The sequence below is a fragment of the Lycium barbarum genome, chromosome 5 (genome assembly GCF_019175385.1).
Source record: "Lycium barbarum isolate Lr01 chromosome 5, ASM1917538v2, whole genome shotgun sequence".
Taxonomy (NCBI): Eukaryota; Viridiplantae; Streptophyta; class Magnoliopsida; order Solanales; family Solanaceae; genus Lycium; species Lycium barbarum.
In genome coordinates, this window is record NC_083341.1 from 75,963,782 (window position 1) to 75,988,845 (window position 25,064).

General features: G+C 40.9%; 1 protein-coding gene, 5 non-coding genes and 14 pseudogenes across 6 annotated transcripts; 19 read left to right on the forward strand and 1 right to left on the reverse strand.

Annotated features, from left to right (window-relative positions):
* Window positions 1-25: 25 nt before the first annotated feature.
* On the reverse strand, window positions 26-613 carry LOC132639490 (uncharacterized). Its single transcript, XM_060355935.1, has 2 exons — window positions 289-613; window positions 26-117 (listed from the first exon to the last, which is right to left on the reverse strand). The coding sequence occupies exons 1-2, from the start codon at window positions 611-613 to the stop codon at window positions 26-28; spliced, it is 417 nt and encodes a 138-aa protein (XP_060211918.1).
* Window positions 614-9,503: 8,890 nt separating this feature from the next.
* On the forward strand, window positions 9,504-9,621 carry LOC132643170 (5S ribosomal RNA). Its single transcript, XR_009583578.1, has one exon. It is a non-coding gene; the product is annotated as a 5S ribosomal RNA (ribosomal RNA).
* Window positions 9,622-9,869: 248 nt separating this feature from the next.
* LOC132643176 (5S ribosomal RNA) lies at window positions 9,870-9,988 on the forward strand. Its single transcript, XR_009583579.1, has one exon. It is a non-coding gene; the product is annotated as a 5S ribosomal RNA (ribosomal RNA).
* A 212-nt stretch (window positions 9,989-10,200) lies between these two features.
* Window positions 10,201-10,319, forward strand: LOC132643343 (5S ribosomal RNA; annotated as a pseudogene).
* A 235-nt stretch (window positions 10,320-10,554) lies between these two features.
* LOC132642908 (5S ribosomal RNA) lies at window positions 10,555-10,671 on the forward strand. Its single transcript, XR_009583390.1, has one exon. It is a non-coding gene; the product is annotated as a 5S ribosomal RNA (ribosomal RNA).
* Window positions 10,672-10,897: 226 nt separating this feature from the next.
* Window positions 10,898-11,016, forward strand: LOC132643249 (5S ribosomal RNA; annotated as a pseudogene).
* A 219-nt stretch (window positions 11,017-11,235) lies between these two features.
* LOC132643329 (5S ribosomal RNA) lies at window positions 11,236-11,353 on the forward strand (annotated as a pseudogene).
* Window positions 11,354-11,583: 230 nt separating this feature from the next.
* On the forward strand, window positions 11,584-11,702 carry LOC132643110 (5S ribosomal RNA; annotated as a pseudogene).
* Window positions 11,703-11,923: 221 nt separating this feature from the next.
* On the forward strand, window positions 11,924-12,042 carry LOC132643152 (5S ribosomal RNA; annotated as a pseudogene).
* A 1,069-nt stretch (window positions 12,043-13,111) lies between these two features.
* Window positions 13,112-13,230, forward strand: LOC132643204 (5S ribosomal RNA; annotated as a pseudogene).
* A 224-nt stretch (window positions 13,231-13,454) lies between these two features.
* LOC132643209 (5S ribosomal RNA) lies at window positions 13,455-13,573 on the forward strand (annotated as a pseudogene).
* Window positions 13,574-13,786: 213 nt separating this feature from the next.
* LOC132643247 (5S ribosomal RNA) lies at window positions 13,787-13,904 on the forward strand (annotated as a pseudogene).
* A 7,945-nt stretch (window positions 13,905-21,849) lies between these two features.
* Window positions 21,850-21,968, forward strand: LOC132643236 (5S ribosomal RNA; annotated as a pseudogene).
* Window positions 21,969-22,184: 216 nt separating this feature from the next.
* On the forward strand, window positions 22,185-22,303 carry LOC132642886 (5S ribosomal RNA). Its single transcript, XR_009583367.1, has one exon. It is a non-coding gene; the product is annotated as a 5S ribosomal RNA (ribosomal RNA).
* Window positions 22,304-22,539: 236 nt separating this feature from the next.
* LOC132643214 (5S ribosomal RNA) lies at window positions 22,540-22,658 on the forward strand (annotated as a pseudogene).
* Window positions 22,659-22,889: 231 nt separating this feature from the next.
* On the forward strand, window positions 22,890-23,006 carry LOC132643002 (5S ribosomal RNA; annotated as a pseudogene).
* Window positions 23,007-23,213: 207 nt separating this feature from the next.
* On the forward strand, window positions 23,214-23,332 carry LOC132643378 (5S ribosomal RNA; annotated as a pseudogene).
* Window positions 23,333-23,861: 529 nt separating this feature from the next.
* LOC132643321 (5S ribosomal RNA) lies at window positions 23,862-23,981 on the forward strand (annotated as a pseudogene).
* Window positions 23,982-24,213: 232 nt separating this feature from the next.
* On the forward strand, window positions 24,214-24,331 carry LOC132642907 (5S ribosomal RNA). Its single transcript, XR_009583389.1, has one exon. It is a non-coding gene; the product is annotated as a 5S ribosomal RNA (ribosomal RNA).
* A 234-nt stretch (window positions 24,332-24,565) lies between these two features.
* Window positions 24,566-24,682, forward strand: LOC132643166 (5S ribosomal RNA; annotated as a pseudogene).
* The last annotated feature ends 382 nt before the right edge of the window (window positions 24,683-25,064 follow it).

Genomic DNA, 25,064 nt, shown 5'->3' on the forward strand with positions numbered 1-25,064 from the left:
GTTACCTATGAATTGTCGACCATTGTCACATGTGATCTCGGTCAGGATGCCGAACCGACATATGATGTGATCCCATATGAAGTTGATAACCTCTTTTTCCAATACCTTTTCGAAGGCCTGTTAAAAAAATGTCAGTCATAAACAAAATGAAACAAGCCTTAACTGGTGCCCAAGGTAAAGGGCCAACAATGTCCATTCCCTATTTCATGAATGGCCATCTGGACAATATCGGATGAAGAAATTCTCTCGGCTGATGGATCATAGGGGCGTGCCTTTGACACCGATCACATTTTTGAATGAATGTTTTCATGTCTTCATCCATATGATCCCAGTAGTAACCGGCTCGAATCAACCTTTGAACTAATGACTCAGCCTTGAAATGATTACCACAAGTTCCTTTATGGGCTTCGCGCATTGCGTAATCCGTCTCTCCGGGCCTCAAACACCTGGCTAAAGGACCATAAAATGAACGCCGATATAATTTTCCTTCGATCAAGTTGTATCTTGCCACCTTGGTCCTAAGAGATCGTGACTCTTTAGGGTCCACTGGTAATTTTCCCTCCGCCAGATAGTCTATGAACTTGTTTCGCCAGTCCCAAGTTAAACTTGCCATGTTAACTTCGGCGTGGCTGCTTTTGATGGCGGAGTTCATTTAATTAGACCACAGTCCCCGAGTTAAATTCCTCTATTTTGACCGAGGAGCCCAGGTGTGCCAATGCTTCTGGCTCGGTGTTTTATTCCCTCAGCACATACTGTATAGTCCATTCTTTGAATCGGTGTAAAACTACCTGTATATTTTCCAAGTATTTTTGCATCCGATCATCTTTCACATCGAAAACCCCGTTTACTTGATTCACAACCAAGAGTGAGTTGCATTTTTCTTCGACGACTTCGGCCCCCAAACTCCTAGCCAGCTCCAAACCTACAATCATAGCCTCATACTCGGCTTCATTGTTAGTCAATTTTAAAGTTCTTATGGACTGCCGAATGATCTCCCGCGCAGGGGCCTTAAGTACAATCCCAAGCCAAGTCCCTTTCACGTTGGTAGCTCCATCCGTGTGTAGGGTCCAAATCTCTGAAGTTTTACCCGAGGTTAAAAGAAGTTCTTTCTCTACCTCGGGCACCATCGCGGGGGTAAGATCCGCTAGGAAGTCTGCCAAAATCTGAGACTTTATAGCCATTCGGGGCTTATATTCGATGTCATATCCGCTGATTTCGACTGCCCATTTTGCCAACCTACCGGATAATCTTGGTTTATGAATAACATGTTTTAATGGGTATGTCATTACTACGCATATAGGATGACATTGAAAGTAAGGCTTTAACTTTCTAGATGCACTTAATAGAGCTAAGGCCAATTTTTCTAGGTGGGGGCAGTGTTTCTCCGCGTCCCCCAAAGTTCTACTAAGATAATAAATCAAAAATTGCGTACCTTCTTTTTCTCAGACCAGGACTCCACTTACCGCGATTTCGGACACTACTAGATATAAGTACAACTACTCGTCTGCCTTCGGGGTATACAACAGAGGCGGGCTCGATAAATACCTATTCAATTTTTCTAGGGCCAACTGACACTCATGTGTCCATATGAAGTCATTTTTCTTTTTGAGCAACGAGAAAAATCGGCGGCTTTTATCTGAAGACCGAGAAATGAATCTGTTTAAGGCCGCGATCCTTCCTGTCAATCTCTGCACTCCTTTTACATTCTCGACTACCCTGATATCCTCAATGCCTTGATCTTATCTGGGTTGATTTTGACTCCTCGATTTGACACCATAAAACCCAAGAACTTACCCGAACCTACTCTGAAGGCGCACTTCTTCGAGTTCATCTTCATGTTGTACTTGTGTAGTATGTCAAAGGTCTCCTCCAAATGCTTCATATGGTCGTCTGTTTCCAGGGTCTTAACTAGCATATCATCAATATAAACTTCCATTTTTTTACCTACTTTTTTTCAAACATTTTTTTACTAGGCGTTGATAAGTAGCACCGGTATTTTTTAACCCGAACAGCATAAACGTTGTAACAGTAAGTTCCGTACTTGGTTATAAAATAAGTCTTTTCCTAATCTTCCGGGTTCATTTGAATCTGGTTGTACCCGGAGTAAGCGTCAAGAAGGCTTAATATCGCGTGGCCAGCCATCGCATCAATCATACGATCGATGTTAGGCACAGGAAAAGAATCCTTCGGGCATGCCTTATTCAAATCTTTATAATCTACACACATTCTAAATTTTTTACCCTTTTTAGGTACAACCACTACGTTAGCTAACCAATTCGCGTATTTAGCCTCCCGGATGGATCCTATTTTTAATAACTTCGTTACCTCTTCCTTGATGAATTTATGTTTGACTTCGGCCATCGGTCTCCGCTTTTGCTTTACCGGGGTAAATTTCCGATCAAGGCTCAGCTGGTAAGTGGTGACTTCGGGTAATACATGTCATGTCTAAGTGGGACCATGCAAAACAATTGGCATTAGCTTGAAGAAATTTGATTAATTTACTCCTGGGCTCCGAGGTTAACCCCGTGCCCAGGTATACTATTCTGTCTGGTAGATAGACGAACAGAATAACTTGTTCAAGCTCTTCCACCATTGATTTTGTTGCGTCCGAATCTTCGGGTAATACCAACGACCTAGGAACTCTGAAGTCGTCTTCTTCCATGTCCATCCTTCCTTTCCCTTTCAAATATGGCCGGATCCCCATCCTGTGATTGCTATTTGGAGTCTTCATTTCATTTGCGTCCTCAACACCCTTGGGGGCTTTCTTTGGGGTTTGAACAGCTTCTTCAACTGCGAACATCTCATTTGCCGCGGGTTTCTCTTCATGAATGATTTTTACTCCTTATAAGGTTGGGAATTTTAGCATTTGATGCAAGGTCGAAGGTACCGCCCTCATGACATGTAACCACGATCTTGCGAGTAGGGCATTATATCTCATTTCTCCGTCGATGACATAGAATTTTGTGTACTGGATTATACCAGCCGCATTCACTAGTAGTGTAATTTCACCTCTTGTAGTTTCACACGCCATATTAAACCCGTTTAGGACATGGGCTGCTGGTACAATCTGATCTAACAGTCCTAGCTTCTTCACTACCTTTCATCGGATAATGTTGGCCGAGCTACCTAGATCAATCAAAATATGCTTCACGTGAGTTTTATTTATAAGGATAGAAATTACCAAAGCATCATTATGGGGTTGAATGATGCCCTCCGCTTCTTCGTCACTGAAGGAGATAAATCCATCTGGTACATAGTCCTTGGTTCTCTTTTCTCGAGTGATCGAGAACTTTGTCTTCTTCATCATTGGACCTCGGGGTATTTCCACTCCTCCGATGATCATGTTAATCATATGTTGAGGTTGCTCTGGTTCATTCTTCTTGCTGGGTCCCCGATTTTTGAAATGATTCTTTGCTCTCTCACTCAGTAATTTCTTGAGATGACCATTCTTTAGTAGTCATGCCACTTCACCCCTTAGCCCTTTACAATCGTCGGTTCAGTGTCCGTGAGTACCGTGATACTCGCATATCAGGTTCGAATCCCGTTGTGAGGGGACTGCTCGTAACGACCTTTGCCATCTCATTCCTTCAATGAGACCAATTGTGGCTACGATGGCTGCTGAGTTGACATTGAAGTTATAATTAGATAACCTCAGACTTTCACAGGTTTCGGTCCCCCCAACGGAGCTGTTTCTAAACTGTAAACCCTTGCTCCCCGAACCACGATCACTTCGTCAGTCATTTCTCGCTGTACTGAGACCGGGATCACTCCTTCCCTTATTCGATCTGAAGGCGGACCTTTTAGGTTGAGAATATGGATGATATCTATCCCTCGGTGGTTGGAACTTCATTTCTGCTATCCTCTTTAATCTATCCGAATTATTTATCCAATTAATCGGACCTGGTGGAAGCCCGAGTTGATCATCCTCCACTCGTATCTTGGACTCGTACCTGTTATGGACATCTGCCCAAGTAATAGCTTCGAACTCCAATAGGTTTTCTTTAAGCTTGAGGGAAGCGTTTGAACTTCGGGGATTAATTCCCTTCGTGAAAGCCTGAGCCGCCCACTCATCGGGAACCGGGGAAAGCAATATCCTTTCCTTCTAGAATCTTGTCACGAACTCTCTAAGTCATTCATCATCCTTTTGGAAGATCTTCATATGTCGGCCTTTCTCGCCTGCACTTTCCGGGCCCCGACATGAGCTTTTACGAAGGCATCTGCGAACAACTCGAAGGATGGAATTGAGTGCTGGGGAAGCGTGCAATACCGCTGCATGGCTCCTTTAGTCAATGTTTTAGCATTACCGAATCGATTTCATCGTCTGCCAAATCATTGCCCGTTATGGCACAGGTGTAGGCGGTTATATGTTCTTGCGGATCCGCTGTCCCGTCATATTTCAGGATATCGGGCATTTTAAACCGTTTTGGTATCAGTTTTGGAGCCGCACTCAGTGGAAAAGGCCTCCGGACAATATACTTGGCCTCCGGTCCGGTCAGAATTGGTGGTGCACCCGGAATCGGATCCACTTGGAAATTATAGTCTTCCACTATCTTTTTGTTGGAGTCGATCCGTTTAGACAGCGCCTCCAACATTCTTATCACCTCGATAGATCCATCAGGCACCAACCGCTCTCGATCGTCGCTTACCTCAATTTCCCTATGGGTTGGTGTGGGCCTTCGGTTTGGTTCCGCCTCCTTGACCTCGTTGTTGTTCCTTTGGAGTTGGGAAGTAGCCGCATGGTGTTGGTTCATGGTTACCTGCTGTTCCTGCAATAAATCATAAATCATGGGTAATTTAATCTCCTCCCCCCTTTTTTCGTTTTTCCCCTATCAGCGAGTGTATCTCTGCTGTCGTGAACGGCTACGTTCTAGTTGGCAACACTCGCATCAGTGGGAGGGTTTTCGTTCGGATCTGTTACACCTCGGAAATTTCCCCGCTAACGTACAGTGAAAAATTGCAGGTTTGCACTCCAGTTGGTCGTAAAGTGGAATACGGACCGTAAAGGGATTTACGGACCGTAAACTGCTATCGTCCTCCAACCTTTCAAAAATTTCAACTTTCTGTCAAATGGTTAAATACGACCCAGAATACAAACCGTAAATCGAAATACGGCCCGTAAACTGTGATCGTAAACCACCATGACTCTAGCAAACCTTTCTGGTCGTGTTATGCTTAAATACGGTCGCGAAGGACAGACCGTAAACCAGAATACGGCCCGTAAAGTGGGTTTACGACCACTGTACACCTCAGTCACTGTTCATTCCGGAATAGATTTTAAGTCATTAAAAAGAGGCCCAAGCTCATTCAAATCATTTCATCTTCACGATATTTCTCTCTAGAAACTCCTAGAATACTCTCTACTCTTCAATTACAAGAACACAAGGGAGATTGGTGATCAATTACATGAGACCCACGAAATCAAGTGTGAGAATCACACTAAAGTTCATCCTTCTTAAGAAAACCCAAAAGGAGTGAAGTAGGGTTTTGGTGCTAGAGGAGTAAATCCATTCAAAGCTTGTTCAACCATCATCTAAGGTAAGTTTCATGACCATTTCATGTTGTTTAAGGTATTGGAAGGTTAAGATACCCGAATTGTAGAAAAACATAGTAAATGGGTCATAAATGAGTGAATAGTGCCATGAGTGAATGGTAGTTGAATTAAATCATGAATGTTAGTGTGTTGTGAGTATGAATACATTATAAATGACATGTAGACCATGAGATAAGTGTGATACATGAGAAAATACGATAGTGAACCCAAAACCATAAATGTGGGAAAAATGAAGAGAAATGGTGGATCATGGTCATTGTATATGAATGATGATTGTTGATTGCTATATTGTAATTGTTGTTGTGGGTGTTAGGAGTTGATATGAAATATGGGAAAATTAGTGTAAACAAAGGAAGTGCATCCCAATTTTCCTAGAAATAGTAGCGCGTTCTTACAGTCGAATAACTAACGTAAATGTGAATTCTCTTTTGAAGGTAGAAACGCGATATCGAAGGAGAACAAGCGAACGATAGCTTAGTTAAACGTCAAAGGTATGTGAGGCTAGTCCCTTCTTTCTAATGGAATGAATCCTATAGCGTAACTTATTTCTTATCCATGAGCCTATGTCTATAATTAGCTACAGAAGGTAATGAGTTAAAGTATAAAAAGTCTAACGATGTTATTTATCGCTTACACTCACCTTATATGCTAATTCCTTCAAGGTGAGGCAGAATGTCCATGATTGTTCCATAATGCAATCGGGGGATCTCGACCTTACATCACCCCGATAGAGTATGATTGATCTTGAGCCTTATGTATGTATTATAATAGGCTGAGCATATTGTGATGAGCATATGACGCTATTACTATTACACCGTGCCTATTTGGCCGGGCAGTCACCGCCAAGGCGGGCAGCTATGCGATCCACCATGGCCAGATGGCATGGGCAGACACCACTAGTGGGCGGCATGAGATGTTTCCCCGGACGCAGGCTCATGTTATGATTATTACACCGATCCGATATGGACGGGCAGTTTATACATGATGCATATATGGTATGATGATGAGCATGAAAGCATGACTTGTTTTCTTTATTCTTGACAGTCAGATTCAGATGTCCTATACTGATATCTTCTTTACATCATTGTTTTATTTCATTGTTTATGCCTCTCATACGCAGTACAATACTCGTACTGACGTCCCTTTTCTTTGGATGTTGTGTTCATGCCCACAGGAAGACAGGGAGGAGAGCTAGATCCAGGTCCGTAGTAGCTGTCAGCTGACTGGAAGCCCTCCATTTTCCCGGAGGTGCTTATGATTATTCTTTTGTGTAAATATATAGCCATGTATATGTATTTTTGGGCACGACGGGGTCTTGTCCCGTCCCTATGTTCAGCACTCCAGTAGAGGCTCGTAGATACGCAATGCGAGTTAGATGGTCTCACGAGATCGCTACTGTATATATATATATATATATATATATATATATATATATGTATTATTTTGATAGCCTAAAGGCACGTGTACATGAAAGTATTTTATGTTTCATATGAAATATGATTTTCCTACGCTAAGAGTATAAAGATGATAAAAAGAGCATTAAATGAGTAAAACGAGCGACAGAACGAGCGGTGCTCGGTGGTTAGCCCTGGGTACCCGTCGCGGTCCCTAGCTGGGTCGTGACAGGATCACCCAGCGGCATGATGTTCAGTGGTATCCCATTGTTGGTATTTTCATCGTGGTTGTCGTTATTCGCGTTGTTTACGTTTGACATGTCGAAGTTAACCTGAAACCAAAGATAAAAAGTAAAAGAACAAGTGAAAGCCGAATTGCGAACAAATCACTGCTTTTATCCTTAGCCCCACGGTGGGCGCCAAACTGTTTTTCCCTTAAAAGGGTAACACTTGAATTTATAAGTGGTTTAAAGGATATGCGATTTACTTTGCTAAAGGATGAAAAAAAAACAATAACGTAACATAGATTGCGAATAAAAGAGTAAGAATGTCACGACCCAACTAGAGGGCCATGACGGGGACCCGGAACTATCCTACCGAGCACCTCTGAACATGCATCTCATAATCTTCTCTAGGTGGACACAAAGATAGCTCATGGGTATCATGATCTGTAAGGGCATATGTCACAAGATAACAACACATTTCTATATAATCCTCAACAATTATGCTCATCATCACAAGCCGATAAGGCTGCCAAAATATCATAGAAATAGCCTTGAAATTGGATGCAATGAACAGCCTAGTCTGCGGCTTGAATTACTCGGACCAAACTGTGAGAATTTTTATTACTTTTATGCTTGACAGAACTTTCAGAAACAAGTAAATATAATCGTGTAGTGGATGGTGAAAAACTGATGATGGGATGAAGATTTACTCCCCTTCCTATTTATAGTACAAGAATTTACATTCAACAAGGTAACTAAATCAATTAGGGATAAGGATCCCGAAATCTCGGGTTTGACAACTGTCCACTACGTCGTGTGGAGTGAAATCCGCAACGGGCTGGATTTGTCACACTATCGCCAACTGCGGGTCTACTCTTTGGAAATTGTCGGGTTCGATCACTCCTATCTGATTTAGCCGAGCTCTATCCGTTGCTTCTTACCCTTAGTTCGGATCATTGTGCCTTGGGTCGAGGTTGCCGACCCCGTTTTTTAGCGTATACAGAAATGCTGAGAAACTTTTTAATTTTTTCTGTGTGACAAGACTACTATTTAAATTCTTCCTACCAACATTTAATGAGAATAACCACTGAATAATTTCAGTGGGACAATAAGATTTTTTAGTAGTGTCTCTTTCCTAAGATCTATTAATAAAAAATCATTCTTCTTTCTGAAGTTTTGTCTAAAAATTAGAGGAGTTAAGTGACTAAGTATGTAGAAGAATATATTGTCTTTAAAGGTGAGATCGAATATATTCCATAATGAAATTGCGATAACATATCAAGAATTAGACAAATTTCATCAATTCAATCCGAATAAAGATTTAACTAAATGCCCCAAGGATGGAGGGAACTGCATATGGCCCTATCTCATTACATAATGAAGTGGAGACCATGAAATTGGTCCCTAGAGGAGGATGAAATTGCATATCATGATAACGTATAAAGTACGTAATTTCGAAAGGGGCCCTTTTGAATTAAATTAAGGCACATTGTGGTCCAATTCTCAAGTGGTGTTTGGTATTCTCCATAACCTTACAAATAGAAATAATTGTCAAAATCAGTCACTTGGCTTCTTTTGTTTGGATCCACAAAGATGAAAAATTATCCTCTATTAAAGGGATAAACATTGATTAATTAAAGACTCAAGTCCTAGTGCTTCTTCTTTACCCTTTATTTCTGTTTAGCAAGAATATGTATTAATATAAATGAAACCATGAAAGGAGGAAAAGACAGAGAAATTCGGGTGTTATATATTACTCCCTCCGGTTCAAAAAGAGTGTCTATTTCACCTTTATTTTTTTGTTAAAAAAGAGCGTCTACTTACCAAATTAAGAAAGAATTGACCTATTTTTCAAATTCGCCCTTATTAGGTGTTAAGTGACCAAGTCTCAATACCTATTTAATTAGGGGTAGTTTAGTCAAATTACCTATTTTTACCAAGGAATTAGCATTTTCTTAAGGGGTATGCAAATGGCTAAATAGACACTCTTTCTTAACCGGATGGAGTAATATTTTTTCTAATGTGAAATACGTAAAATTTCGAGGTCTCATCAATACAATTTGGTTGTAAGTTTGTTCCCCTTTACAATTTATTTTAATTAAAAGCTCATCACTCTACCAAATAGAAAAGAACTTAACCTTACCTTTGATGTTTTTTTTTCGAAAAATAAGCTAGATCTCGGAAAAATACATAAAATCACTAAAAGAATCGCATAAAATGGATAACGGAGCGCGAAGTTACGCGTATTTAAAGGTTTTCACTTACGCGCCTTATTTTTAGAGAACGGGGATGGAGAGGAAAGGGTATAAGAGAATTTAGAGCACTAGGACTGATGGATGCAATCATACCAGCATTAACGCACCGGATCCCATCAGAACACCGAAGGTAAGCGTGCTTGGGCGAGAGTAGTACTAGAATGGGTGACCCCCGGGAAGTCCTCGTATTGCATCCCTCCTTTTGTCCGGACTACGCTCATTTTTTCTGTTTAATATATTTTTTTCGGAAAAATAAGCTAGATCTCAGAAAAAATACTCAACATCAAAAAAAGAATTGCATAAAAGGGATAATGGAGCGCGAAATTACACGTATTTAAAGGTTTGCACTTACGCGCCTTATTTTTAGAGAACGCTGGGAGGTGGGGGCGGGGGGGGGGGGGGGGGGGGGGGAAGGTTAAAGAGAGATTAGAATGCTAGGACTGATGGATGCGATCATACCAGCTCAAACGCACCGGATCCCATCAGAACTCCGAAGTTAAGAGTGCTTGGGCGAGATTAGTGCTACAATGGGTGACCCCCTGGGAAGTCCTCGTGTTGCATCCCTCCTTTTGTCCGGACTACGCTCATTTTCATCTGTTTAATATATGTTTTTCGGAAAAATACTAAAAAGAAAAAAAAGAATTGCATAAAACAGATAACGGAGCGCGAAGTTATGCGTATTTAAAGGTTTGCACTTATGCACTTCATTTTTAGAAGGGGGGGGGGGGGGGGGGGGGAGGAAAGCGTGTAAGAGAGTTTAGAGCGCTAGGATTGATGGATTTAATCATACCAGCACTAACGTGCCGGATCCCATCAGATCTCTGAAGTTAGGCATGCTTTGACAAGAGTAGTCCTAGGATGGGTGAACCCCTGGGAAGTCCTCGTGTTGCATCCCTCCTTTTGCCCGAACTATGCTCATTTTCGTCTGTTTAATATATATTTTTTCGGAATAATAAGCTAGATCTGAGAAAAATACTCAAATAATAAAAAAAAGAATCGTATAAAAGGAATAACGGAGCGCGAAGTTACGTGTATTTAAAGGTTTGTACTTACGCGCCTTATTTTTAGAGACCGGGGGGGGGGGGGGGGGGAGGAAAGGGTTAACGAGAATTTAGAATGCTAGGACTGATGGATGCGATCATACTAGCCCTAACGCACCGGATCCCATCAGAACTCCGAAGTTAAGAGTGCTTGGGTGAGAGTAGTACTAGGATGGGTGACCCCAGGAAGTCCTCATGTTGCATCCCTCCTTTTGTCTGGACAACGCTCATTTTCGTCAATTTAATATATGTTTTTCGGAAAATAAGCTACATCTCGGCAAAATAATAAAAATCAAAAAAAGAATCGCATAAAATAGATAACGGAGCCCGAAGTTACGCGTATTTAATGGTTTTCACTTACACGCCTTATTTTTGGAGAAGGTGGGGGGGGGGGGGGGGACTGTTTAAGAGAATTAAGAGCGCTAGGACTGATGGATGCGATCATACCAGCGCTAACGCACCGGATCTCATCAGAATTGCGAAGTTAGGCATGCTTGGGTGAGAGTAGTCCTAGGGTGGGTGTCCCCCTGGTAAGTCCTCGTGTTGCATCCCCCCTTTTTCTACACTCATTTTGTTTGTTTAATATATTTTTTATTTCGAAAAATAAACTAGATCTCGAAAAAATACTGAAAATCAAAAAAAGAATCCGCATAAAACGGACAACAGAGCTCGAAGTTACGCGTCTTTAAAGGTTTGCACTTATGCGGCTTATTTTTAGAGAGGGGTACGGGGAGGAAAGGGTTTAAGAGAATTTAGAGCGCTAGGACTGATGGATGCGATCACCGGGCACTAACGCACCAGATCCCATCAGAACTCTAAAGTTAGGTGGGTTTGGGCGAGAGTGGTACTAGGATGGGTGACCCCCAAGCAAGTCCTCGTGTTGCATCCCTCCTATTATCCGAACTACGTGCATTTTCGACTTTTTAATATATTTTTTTTGGAAAATAAGGCAGATCTCAGAAAAATACTCAAAATCAAAAAAAGAATCGCATAAAATGGAAACCGGAGCGCGAAGTTACGCGTATTTAAAGGTTTGCACTTATACGCCTCATTTTTTAGGGGGGAGGGGGAGAGGGGGTGAGTAAATGGTTTAAGAGAGTTTAGAGCGCTAGGATTGATAGATTTGATCATACCAGCACTAACGCGCTGGATCCCATCAGAACTCCGAAGTTAGGTATGCTTGGGCGAGAGTAGTCCTAGAATGGGTGACCCCCTGGGAAATCCTCGTGTTGCATCCCTCCTTTTGTCCAGACTATGCTCATTTTGGTCTATTTAATATATGTTTTTCGAAAAAAAACTAGATCTCGAAAAAATACTTAAAATCAAAAAAAGAATCGCATAAAACGGATAACGGAGCACGAAGGTACGCGTATTTAAAGCTTTTCACTTATGTGCCTTATTTTTAGAGAGGGGGATGGGGAGGAAAGAGTTTAAGAAAATTTAGAGCGCTAGGACTGATGGATGCGATCATACCGGCACTAACGCACCAGATCCCATCAGAGCTCTAAAGTTTGGCGGGCTTGGGCGAGAGTAGTACTAGGATGGGTGACCCCAAGGCAAGTCCTCGTGTTGCATCTCTCCTTTTGTCCGGACTACGCGCATTTTCGTCTTTTAATATATTTTTTTCGGAATATAAGCAATATCTCGGAAAAATACTTAAAATAAAAAAAAGAATCGCATAAAACGGATAACGGAGCGCGAAGTTACGCCTATTTAACGCTTTTCACTTATGCGCCTTTTTTTTAGAGAGGTGGATGGGGAGGAAAGGGTTTAAGAGAATTTAGAGCGCTAGGACTACTGGCTAAGATCATACTAGCACTAACGCACCGGATCCCATCAGAACTTTGAAATTAGGTGGTCTTGGGTGAGAGTAGTACTAGGATGGGTGACTCCCAGGCAAGTCTTTGTGTTGCATCCCTCTTTTTGTCCGGACTACGCTCATTATTTTTTTCGGAAAATAAGCTATATCTCGGAAAAATACTTAAAATCAAAAAAAGAATAGCATAAAACGGATAATGCAGCGTGAAGTTACGCATATATAAATGTTTGCTTAGGCGTGCTTGGGCGAGAGTAGTACTCGGATGGATGATCCCCTGGGAAGTCCTTGTGTTGCATCCCTCCTTTTGCCCAGACTACGCTCATTTTCGTCTGTTTAATATATTGTTTTCGGAATAATAAGCTAGATCTGAGAAACTACTCAAATAAAAAAAAGAATCGCATAAAAGGAATAACGAAGCGTGAAGTTACGTGTAACTCGCCTTATTTTTAGAGACCGGGGGGGGGGGGGGGGGGGGGGCGGGGGGAAGGAAAGGGTTAACAAGAATTTAGAACGCTAGGACTGATGGATGCGATCATACTAGCCTTAACGGACCGGATCCTATCAGAACTCCGAAGCTAGCGTGCTTGGGCTAGAGTAGTACTTGGATTTAGGGTTTTTGTCCGGATTACGCTCATTTTCGTCTATTTAATATATGTTTTTTGGAAAATAAGCTAGATCTCGGAAAAAAAAAATAAAAAAAAATCGCATAAAATGGATAACGGAGCCCGAGGTTACGCGTATTTAAAGGTTTTCACTTACGCGCCTTATTTTTGGAGAAGGTGGGGGGGGGGGGGGATGTTTAAGAGACATTATAGTGTTAGGACTGATGGATGTGATCATACCAGCGCTAATGCACCGGATCTCATCAGAATTGCGAAGTTAGGCATGCTTGGGCGAGAGTAGTCCTAGGATGGGTGTCCCCCTGGTAAGTCCTCGTGTTGCATCCCTCCTTTGTTTACGCTCATTTTTGTCTGTTTAATATATTTTTTTGGGAAAATAAGCTGGATCTCAGAAATATACTCAAAATAAAAAAAACAGAATCGCATAAAACCGATAACGGAGCGCAAAGTTACGCGTATTTAAAGGTTTGTACTTACGTGCCTTATTTTTAGAGAACGGGGGGAGGAGGGGGAGGAAAGGTTTAAAGCGAATTTAGAACGCTAGAGCTGATGGATGTGATCATACCAACCCTAACGCACCGGATCCCATCAGAACTCCAAAGTGAAGCGTGCTTGGGCTAGAGTACTCCTACGATAGGTGACCCCCTTGGAAGTCCTCGTGTTGCATCCCTCCTTTTGTCCGGACTACGCTCGTTTTCGTCTGGTTAATATATGTTTTTCGAAAAATAAACTAGATCTCAAAAAAAAAAAAAAAGAGTCGCATAAAATGGATACCAGAGCGCGAAATTACATGTATTTAAAGGTTTTCACTTACGCCCCTTATTTTTAGAGAACGGGGACGGAGTGGAAAGGGTATAGGAGAATTTAGAGCGCTAGGACTGATGGATGCGTTCATACCAGTACTAACGCACTGGATTTCATCACAACTCCGAAGTTAAGTGTGCTTGGGCGAGAGTAGTACTAGGATGGGTGAGCCCCGGGAAGTCCTCAGGTTGCATCCATCCTTTTGTTCGGACTATGCTCATTTTCATCTGTTTAATATATGTTTTTCGGAAAATAAACTAGATCTCGAAAAAATACTAAAAATCAAAAAAATGAATAGGATTTTTTATTTTATTTTTAGTAGTTTTTCGAGATCTAGTTTATTTTCCAAGATTAAAAATCAAAAAAACTAATAGGATAGAACGGGATTGACCAGCTGGAAGGAACTAGGGACAAAAGTGCATCCTTGAGAGCTCTAGGTGGTAAAGATCTCTTCTCTCTCCTCCCATGCAAACCCTAGTTTGAAACCCTAACAGTGCTATGGCCACTCCGGCCACTGGCCAGCCGCCGCATCTGGTGGTTGGTCAGTCATTCTTTCCTCAAGATTTCCCTCCCCTCTCCCTCCTCCCTCCTCTCTCTTCGTCCAACAATGCTCAACAGTCACAAACAATAATCCCTACGTCCACAACACAGAATTATCGTCAAACCCTAATGCATGAAACTGGTAAAAATTCCATGCAAATGTGTGAATCCATTCCTATGAAGATGGTTGAGATTATAGATGGTAAACATGTCGTAAGATGGTCCTCTTCTGAAGTATTACGAATGGAAAGGATTGAAAACCTACAATATGCAATTGTTGGTAAGTTTTCGTATGGATGGCCTGAACTAGAAGAGTTACGATCTATTATACCTCATCAGTGTGGAGTAAAGGGTAACGTTCATGTAGGTTTTTTGAGAGATAATAATGTCTTGATAAGATGTGATCTAAGGGAAGATTCTATTAATCTATCATCAAAAAGTTTCTTTTGGTTGAAGTCAAAAGATGGTCATTCATATCAAATGAGTCCATTAATATATGATTCTAGATTCAGTGTGGAAAAGGAAACTTCAATTGCTATGGCTTGGATTTCGTTTCCAAACCTTCTTCCTACCTTTTTTGTCAAGGAATCTTTGTTTACGTTGGCTTCTGCCGTGGGTAAGCCAATCCAGCTAGATGCTGCTACTATTAATAAGACTAGGCCAAACCGTGCAAGAGTGAAAGTGCAGGTAGATTTGCTTGCAGATTTGCCTAAGTATGTGTGGATGGAGATTGAAGATGATGTTACAAAGGATATCAGGTCGATTAAAGTTAATATTCAATATGACTACTTACCAAAGTATTGCACAAAGTGCTTTTTGCAAAGTCATTCCAATGATGAATGTTGGGTACTACATCCAGAACTGTTGGAAAATGAGGTAGCAGATAATGGGGTAGGGTCTCAGAATAAGGGAAAGGCTGCAGTTGTAGTAGATGAGCCTGGAACAAGTAAACAAGGGAAAATCCAACAAGGAAGATATAGAAGAAATAGGGGGTGGAAAAAACCAGTGCAACAATATTTACCAAAGGTATTATCCAGTGGTACTGTGGTAACTTACCCTGAAAACAAGGGGCAGTACAAGAACAAAGTGAATCCAACTGGGAGGGATGATGGAAACAAAGAAGTTAAGGTATCAAACAAATTTGAGATATTGAACCAAAGAGTAGAGAATGTTGATGTTAGTAGGCTCAGTAATCGTCATGAGGAGCATGTCACTGAAGAAGATGTGTCTATAGCAGAAGGGGTTGCAGCTGACTGTATAGATGGCAAGAAGGAGAATAATAAGGTGTACGTTGGTGTGGATGCTGCAAACTTGTTACTGGATAAACATCAGGCTCCAAATGGAGCCAAGTCTCTGGAAGAGGGTGAAGTTTATGAGAATGAAACTGCTAAGGTGCACTATAGTGAAGCTGATAATCACACTGTAGTAGCTATTGCCAAAATACAGAAGCCTAATGATGATCCTGTTCAAAAAGGAATTAATAGTCCACAGCTGGATGACAAAGCAGACTTTCGGGAGGTTAAAGAGGCTTATGGATCAGAGAAATCTCATGACTGTCAAGAACATGAGAATACTGAATTATCTGCAGATGATCAAAAGTCTGAAATGGTGCAGAGAAGAGTTGATGAAGATGATCAGCAACTAGGAGTTGAAAATAGGGGTAGTAGGGATGCGGATGAAGATACTCATCAAAGGCTTGATAGTAACAGGATTCATTATGGAAATGAGGCCTCTGAAATTTCTTTGGAAAATCAGAAGTCTGAATGTACTCAAGCAGGTGATCTGTATTTGAATGATGGTTGTGTTGAGAAGAGGCAAGATATGACTGGTTCCATGGATCAGGAGGAGTCTGATCAGGCATTAATGCTGAAGGATATTTCTGATGAGGAGGTACATAGCTCTAACTGTAACTTGCAGTTGGTTGGCTATTATCCTGAGAAAGTTGCTGATGTAGAACAATGGAATTTAGCTTTGGCCATTATTCCTGATATTAGAGATATGCAGCCTCTGAATGTTGCTGTAAGGGTATCACATAACAAAGCTTTACATGATGTAGTCTCTCACAAGTTACAGGAGGAACATGATAAGTTGAATTTGATCAATAATCAGAAGGAAGATGCTGATGGTGATGCAATTGATATGAAACTACAGTAGATGTGTGTAAAGGCAGGATTATCTCCAAAATCACAAAGAAAATGGCCAAGAAAAGGAAGAAAGCAAAATTTTGAGGTTCCACAAACTGTGAGGTATTCAACAAGGAGTAACCTTAAGAAATCTGTTAAATGATTGTTAAAACTTTATTCTCGAACATAAGATCAGCGAAGTCCCAACAAGCATTTCATAGAGTTCAAATGTTAAATAAGCATCAAAAGTTCTTTTTGGTAGCTCTGATGGAACCTTTTCAGCATCAGAGACAAATTCAGAAGTATGGAAGGAAACTTGGAATGCCTTATGCTAATTCCAACTGTAATGGAAAAATCTGGTTCTTTGTGCAACACAATGTTGATGTTGAGGTCCTATTGGATACTGAGCAATCTATTACTGTAAAGCTGTAGTTTCAAGATTTCAATAAAGATATGGTGGTTACAATGGTGTATGCTAAATGTTTAGAAGTGGAAAGAATGCAGTTGTGGGACAATTTATACCTCTTGGATAGTAATATGACATCTCCTTGGCTGGTTGGTGGAGATTTCAATGTTATACTGAATGAAGAAGAAAAAATAGGAGGTTTACCAGTTTTGCCACGAGAATATGAAGATTTTGCTTTTTGTCTGAATTCCTGTGAGTTGTATGAGATGCCTTTCAAAGGGAGTCCTTTCGCCTGGTGGAATGGTAGGGCTGCTAATGACTGCATCTTTAAGAGATTGGACAGGATTGTACATAATGATACATTTCAGAATTGGTTTGGACACTTAGAAGTGGAACATTTGTCAATGACTGGTTCTGATCATGCACCATTACTTGTATCATATGGAGATCAAGTGGAAAAGTTTATCAAACCATTCAGATTTCTCAAATTCTGGGTGGAACATGATACTTTTCTTGATTTTATTAAGCAGCAATGGGAAGCAGTGTTAACTGATGATGTCATTTAAGCTCAAGATGAAGAAACTGAAAGTTGCTTTAAGTACATAGAGTAAGACTACTTTTGGTGACATTTTTAAACAACTTGTTATCAGAGAGGAACTAGTTAAGATTAAGGAGCAGTTGTTTTGAGGAAAATCCATCTGAAGAAAATATAATGGTCATGCAAAGGGCACAAGCAGAACTTAAGCTGTATCTTCACTATGAGGAGGGATTCTGGAGGCAAAAAGGCAGGATGGACTGTTTTTCTGAAGGTGATAAGAACACTAGATGTTTCCATAGTCTGATAAAAGGAAGAAGAAAAAAAATCCAGATTAGGAGGATTAAAGATGATGCTGGTAATTGGCTTGAGGATATTGATAGTGTTGCTGCTCAGGCTGTCAACTTCTTCCATAAGCAATTTACTCATGAGGAGGTTAGTGAAGATTCTATAATTTTTAATCATATTCAAGAGCTGATCAGAGAAGAGGATAATAGACTACTTGCTGTACAACCTACTATGGAGGAAGTACAGATGGCTGTATTTGAATTAAATGGGGATAGTGCCTGTGGCCCTGATGGATTTTCTGGTATATTTTATCAGAAGTGTTGGGAGGTGATAAAGGCTGATGTATATAGTGTTGTTAAAGCTTTCTTTGAAGGACAGACTCTTCCCAAGTCAATCACTCACACTAATCTGGTTTTACTGCCAAAGAAGAATGTTGTTGAGGCATTTTCTGATATGAGACCTATAAGTCTTAGCAATTTTATCAATAAGGTCATATCAAGAGTAGTTCATGATAGACTAGATAAGCTACTTACAAGGGTGATCTCTCCAAATCAATCTGGTTTTGTTAAGGGCAGGAATATCATTGAGAATGTGTTGTTGACACAAGAAATTGTAACTGATATAAGGAAAAGAGGAAAACCAGCAAATGTTGTGATTAAGTTGGATATGGCAAAAGCATATGATAGGGTCTCATGGTTGTACCTCTGTAAAGTGATGGGAAAGATGGGATTTTTTCCATTTTTCATTGACCTTATATGGAGGCTGTTGGCAAATAATTGGTATTTTGTTCTCTTAAATGGCTAGGCACATGGTTTCTTTCATTCTACAAGGGGTGTCAAGCAAGGGGATCCACTCTCTCCTGCTCTTTTCATTATTGTTGCAGAAGTGCTTTCAAGGGCACTGAATTCTTTGTTTGATCAGCATGGTTTTGTTGGATATGGGATGCCAAAGTGGAGTGCTGATTTGAATCATCTGGCATATGTAGATGATACAATAATTTTTTCTGCAGCAGATGATCATGGATACTCTTCAGGAATATGAGAAAGTATCTGGACAGCTGATAAACAAGAGGAAAAGTTCTTTTTATATGTTCAGCCAAGTATCACATGAGTTAAGTCAGCAGGTTGCAACAGTAACAAGATTTGTGAGAGGACAATTTCCTTTTACATATCTTGGAGTACCAATTACTCATGCCAGGAAAAGGAAAGTGGATTATACTGCATTATTGAAGAAAGTCAAAGACAGGTTACAAACTTGGAAAGGCAGGTTACTGTCTTATGGAGGAAAAGCAGTGTTGCTTACAAGTGTCCTTCAAAGTATTCCAATTCATGTTTTATCTGCTATAAGGCCTCCTAAATGTGTTATAAAGGAACTACATAGGGTCTTTGCCAGGTTCTTTTGGAATAATAAGGAGGAAGGAAGATGCAGACACTGGGCAGCTTGGCTTAACATGTGTATTCCCAAACATGAAGGAGGTTTGGGTTTCAGGTCTATCTATGACACATCCAAAGCTTTATGTGCTAAACTCTGGTGGAAGTTTAGAACCACTAGTTCTCTCTGGGCTAATTTTATGTGGAATAAATACTGTAAAAAATAAATTCCTTAGGTGGTTCAATGGAAGGGAGGGTCACAAGTCTGGAAGATGATGTTGGAAGCAAGGGAAAGTATAGAACAGGAAATCTGGTGGGAGCCAAAGATTGGAAGTTCAAACATCTGGTTTGACAATTGGACTAAGCCAGGTGCTCTTATTTATGTGGTTCCCCAGTCCTGGCAAATAAATGAGCATGCTGAAGATGTTTCTGAACTTATGACAGATGGAGGATGGAATATCAGCAAACTCATGAGTTGTTTCCTGAAGATATTGTGCTGCATATAATACAGAAAATTGACATTAAATATGCATCAAATGAATAGGATAGACCTTGGTGGATGATGACAAGTACAGACAAGTTTACAGTAAGTAGTGCATGGCAGTTACTGAGACAAAAAGCTAATGTAACGGTGCCATTTCAGAATATGTGGATCAAAGGCGTGCCTTTTAAAATTTCATTCTTCATGTGGAGATTGTGGAAGTTTTAAGTCCCAATTGATGAAGTGGTGGCAAGTATTGGCATTCCATTAGTTTCTAAGTGTTGCTGCTGTCATAATGCTCAGATGGAGACTATAAACCATCTGTTTCTGTGTGGAGATTTGGCTACAAAGGTATGGAAGTACTTCAATATGGGGGTTGGATTGAGCATGAATTATGTTCAGGTAAAACATACTATAAGAAGTTGGTGGGAAGCAAAATGCCATTTCAAAATGAAGACCATATACAAAGCAGTGCTTGCTTTTATTGTATGGCAAATATGGAAGTGGAGAAACAATAGGCTTCATGGTGGTACTATGAATCTGAATAGAGTGCTATATGACATAAATATGAACATTCATATGTTATGTAAAGTTCAGTTTCCTGGGCTGAATATTCCAACTATATGGCATCAGATTGTTCACTTCTTTGAAGGATATAAGCCTACTGTTATATGCAGAATTATTGAATGGAGGAGACCTGCATCTGGAGTTTACAAGTGTAATACTGATGGAGCTGCTAAAGGAAATCCAGGTCCAAGTTCTGCTGCTTTTTGTATAAGAAATGAAGAGGGAGATTTGGTGTATGCAGCTGCTAAAAACTTGACAGATGGAACAAATATTGTGGCTGAGGCTGAGGCTGAGGCTATTAGAATGGGACTGAGGTACTGTGTGGAAAATCAGCTTTTTCCATGATCATAGAGACTGATTCCATGACCATGAAGATGATTTTAAATGCTGAATGGAAGGTCCCTTGGAGCATTTCAATGTTGGTGGATGATATCAAGAGAATGATGGATGATCAAAGAGTATCTGTAGAGCATATACATAGAGAAGGAAATGGGCTTGCAGATTTTTTAACTAACTTGGTTTTTGTTTTTGCAGGTTCAGTTCAATTTCATACTTTTCAGGAATTGCCAAGTCAAGCTAAGAGGATTCTAAATATGGAGAAGAGAGGAATTCCAAACTTGAGAATAAGAACCCTTCAAGACAAAGCACCAGACTGACATCGGAATTGCAACTATTACTGAGTACAGTTTATCAAATGATTGGGAGTATTTGCAGCATCTGTATTAGGGTGGTATCAGTGTGCTTGGCATGCTCATTCCTTAGTATAAATGGTGTGATACTCATGATCTAAGTAGCAGACTGTACTAATTAAGGATCAAGTATCATAGAGACCTGGTTTCATGCAAGGGATTAAGCTAGGGACAGGTTGAACATTGAAAGAAAATTACAGCTTTTGAAAGATCACCAGGCTGATAAGCAAGATATGTAGAAGAATCATATTCAAATGCTGCATGAACTAGCATGGACAGTTACAGTAGCTATATTAAGGTGTCATTTCTTGATATGGATGCTACACATGTCCAGGCTAGGATTCATGCTCTTTTGACAATGGTACAAAGTTTGAAAGTGGTTTTGCTTCCATACAGATGCTGGTTTGTACAGAAGATCATAACTATATTTATGTGGCCTGAAGAATGATTCAACTGATTTGAAACATGCCATCTGTGAGACTTTGAAGGTGTGATAGATGTTATCAAGTCAAGGCCCTTGGATTAATAGTTGTTACTAGTCTGTGTTAAACCAAAATCTGTATTTCCATTTTCCACTTGTTAATTTTCCTTTCTATTGTTGTTCTAGTTATTTGATCAATCACTTTTGGATTGATATGTACATATTTTCTTTATCAATAAATATCCACCTTTCTGGTGGCTTTGCTTAAAAAAAAAAGAATAGGATAGAATGGATAACGGAGTGCGAAGTTACGCGTATTTAAAGGTTTGCACTTACGTGCCTTATTTTTAGGGGCGGGGGGGGGGGGGGGGGGGGGAGGGATTAAGAGAATTTAGAGCGCTCAAACTAATGGATGCGATCATACCAGTTAAGCGTGCTTGGGAGAGAGTAGTACTAGGATGGGTGACCCCCTGGCAAGTCCTTGTGTTGCATCCCTTCTTTTGTCCAGACTACGTTCATTTTCGACTGTTCAATTTATGTTTTTCGAAAAATAAGCTAGATCACGAAAAAATACTCAAAATCAAAAAAAGAATCGCATAAAATGTATACTGGAGCGCGAAGTTACGCGTATTTAAAGGTTTGCGCATACGCGCCTCATGTTTAGACAGGGGGGGGGGGGGAGGAGGAAATGATTTAAGAGAGTTTAGAGCACTAGGGTTTATGGATTTGATCATACCAGCACTAACGCGCCGGATCCCATCAGAACTCCGAAATTAGGCATGCTTGGGCGAGTGTAGTCCTAGGACAGGTGACCCCCTGGGAAGACCTCGTGTTGCAACCCTTCTTCTGTCCGAACTACCCGCATTTTCGTATGTTTAATATATTTATCTTCGGAATAATAAGCTATATCTAAGAAAATTACTCAAATAATAAAAAAGAATCGCACAAAAGAGATAATGGAGAGCGAAGTTACGCGTATTTAAAGGTTTGCAGTTACGTGCCTTATTTTTAGGGGAGGGGGGGAGGGTTTAAGAGAATTTAGAGCGCTCGAACTAATGGATGCGATCATACCAGCACTAACGCATCGGATCCCATCAGAACTCCGAAGTTAAGCGTGCTTGGGAGAGAGTAGTACTAGGATGGGTGACCCCCTGGCAAGTCCTTGTGTTGCATCCCTTCTTTTGTCCAGACTACGTTCATTTTCGACTGTTCAATATATGTTTTTCGAAAAATAAGCTAGATCACGAAAAAATACTCAAAATCAAAAAAAGAATCGCATAAAATGTATACTGGAGGGCGAAGTTACGCGTATTTAAAGGTTTGCGCATACGCGCCTCATTTTTAGAGAGGGGGGGGGAGGGGGGGGGGGGGGGAGGAAATGATTTAAGAGAGTTTAGAGCACTAGGGTTGATGGATTTGATCATACCAGCACTAACGCGCCGGATCCCATCAGAACTCCGAAGTTAGGCATGCTTGGGCGAGTGTAGTCCTAGGACAGGTGACCCCCTGGGAAGACCTCGTGTTTCAACCCTTCTTCTGTCCGAACTGCCCGCATTTTCGTATGTTTAATATATTTATCTTCGGAATAGTAAGCTATATCTAAGAAAATTACTCAAATAATAAAAAAGAATCGCACAAAAGAGATAATGGAGAGCGAAGTTACGCGTATTTAAAGGTTGGTACTTACTCGCCTTATTTTTAGAGACCGGGGGGGGGGGGGGGGAGGAAAGGGTTAGCGAGAATTTGGAACGCTAGGACTGATGGATGCGATCATACCAGCCCTTACGCACCGGATCCCATCAGAACTTCGAAATTAAGCGTGCTTGGGCGTGAGTAGTTCTAGGACGGGTGACCCCAGGAAGTCCTCGTGTTGCATCCCTCCTTTTGTCCGGACTAAGAAAATATTCGTCTATTTAATATATGCTTTTCGGTAAAATCGCTAGATCTCGAAAAAATAAAAAAAAGAATCGCATAAAATGGATAACGGAGCCCGAAGTTATGCATATTTAAAGGTTTTCACTTACGCGCCTTATTTTTAGGGAAGGTGGGGTTGACTGTTTAAGAGAATTTAGAGCGCTAGGATGATGGATGCGATCATACCAGCGCTAACGCACCGGATCCTATCAGAATTGCGAAGTCAGGCATGCTTGGGCGAGTGTTTTACTAGGATAGGTGTCCCACTGGTAAGTCCTCGTGTTGCATCCCTTCTTTTTCTACGCTCATTTTAGTCTGTTTAATATATTTTTTCCCAAAATAAGTTAGATCTCAAAAAAATACTAAAAATCAAAAAAAGAATCGCATAAAACGGATAACGGAGCGCGAAGTTACGCGTATTTAAAGGTTTGCACTTACGCGCCTTATTTTTAGGGGGGGGGGGGGGAGGGTTTAAGAGAATTTAGAGCGCTAATGCATCGGATCCCTTCAGAACTTCGAAGTTAGGCATGCTTGGGCGAGAGTAGTACTCGGATGGGTGACCCCCTGGGAAGTCCTCGTGTTGCATCCCTCCTTTTTCCCAAACTACGCTCACTTTCTTCTGTTTTATATATTTTTTTCAGAAAATAAGCTGGATCTCAGAAAAATACTCAAAATAAAAAAAACGAATCGTATAAAATCGATAACGGAGCTCAAAGTTACGCGTATTTGAAGGTTTGCACTTACGCGCCTTATTTTTAAACGACGCGGGGGGGCGGGGGGGAGGAAAGGATTTAAGAGAATTTAGAGCGCTAAGATTGATGGATGCGATCATACCAGCACTAACGCGCCGGATCCCATCAGAACTCTGAAGTTTGGCATGCTTGGGAAAGAGTAGTCCTAGGAGGGGTTGACCCCCTGGGAAGTCCTCGTGTTGCATCCCTCCTTTTGTCCGGACTACACTCATTTTCGTCTTTTTAATATATTTTTTCCGAAAAATAAGCTAGATCTCAGAAAAATACTCAAATAAAAAAAATCGATTAAGAGGGATAACGGAGCGTGAAGTTATGATTATTTAAAGGTTTGTACTTACGCGCCTTATTTTTCGACGGGGAGTCGAGGGGGGGAGGTTAGGGAGGAAACGATTAAAGAGAATTTAGAACGCTGGGACTGATGGATGCGATCATACCAGCACTAACGCACTGGACTCCATCAGAACTCCGAAGTTAAGTGTGCTTGGGCGAGAGTAGTACTTGGATGGGTGACCCCGGGGAAGTCCTTGTGGTTCATCCCTCCTTTTGTCCGGGCTACGCTAATTTTCGTATGCTTAATATATTTGTTTCGGAATAATAGGTAGATCTGAGAAAATTACTCAAATAATAAAAAAGAATCGCATAAAAGAGATAACGGAGAGCGAAGTTACGCGTATTTAAAGGTTTGTACTTACTCGCCATGTTCTTAGAGAACGGGGTTGGGGAGGGAGGGGGGGGGGAAGGGTTAACGAGAATTTAGAATGCTAGGACTGATGGATGCGATCATACCAGCCCTAACACACCGGATCCCATCAGAACTCCGAAGTTAAGCGTGCTTAGGCGAAAGTAGTTCTAGGACGGGTGACCCCGGGAAGTCCTCATGTTGCATCCCTCCGTTTGTCCGGACTACGCTCATATTCGTCTATTTAATATATGTTTTTCAGAAAAATAGCTAGATCGCAGAAAAATAATAAAAATAAAAAGAAGAATCGCATAAAATGGATAACGGAGCCCGAAGTTATGCTTATTTAAAGGTTTTCACTTACGCTCCTTATTTTTAGGGAATGTGGGGTGGACTGTTTAAGAGAATATAGAGCGCTAGGACTGATGGATGCGATCATACCAGCGCTAACGCACCCGATCCCATCAGAATTGCGAAGTTTGGCATGCTTTGGCGAGAGTTTTACTAGGATAGATGTCCCCCTGGTAAGTCCTTGTTTGCATCCCTCCTTTGTCTACGCTCATTTTCGTCTGTTTAATAAATTTTTTTCAAA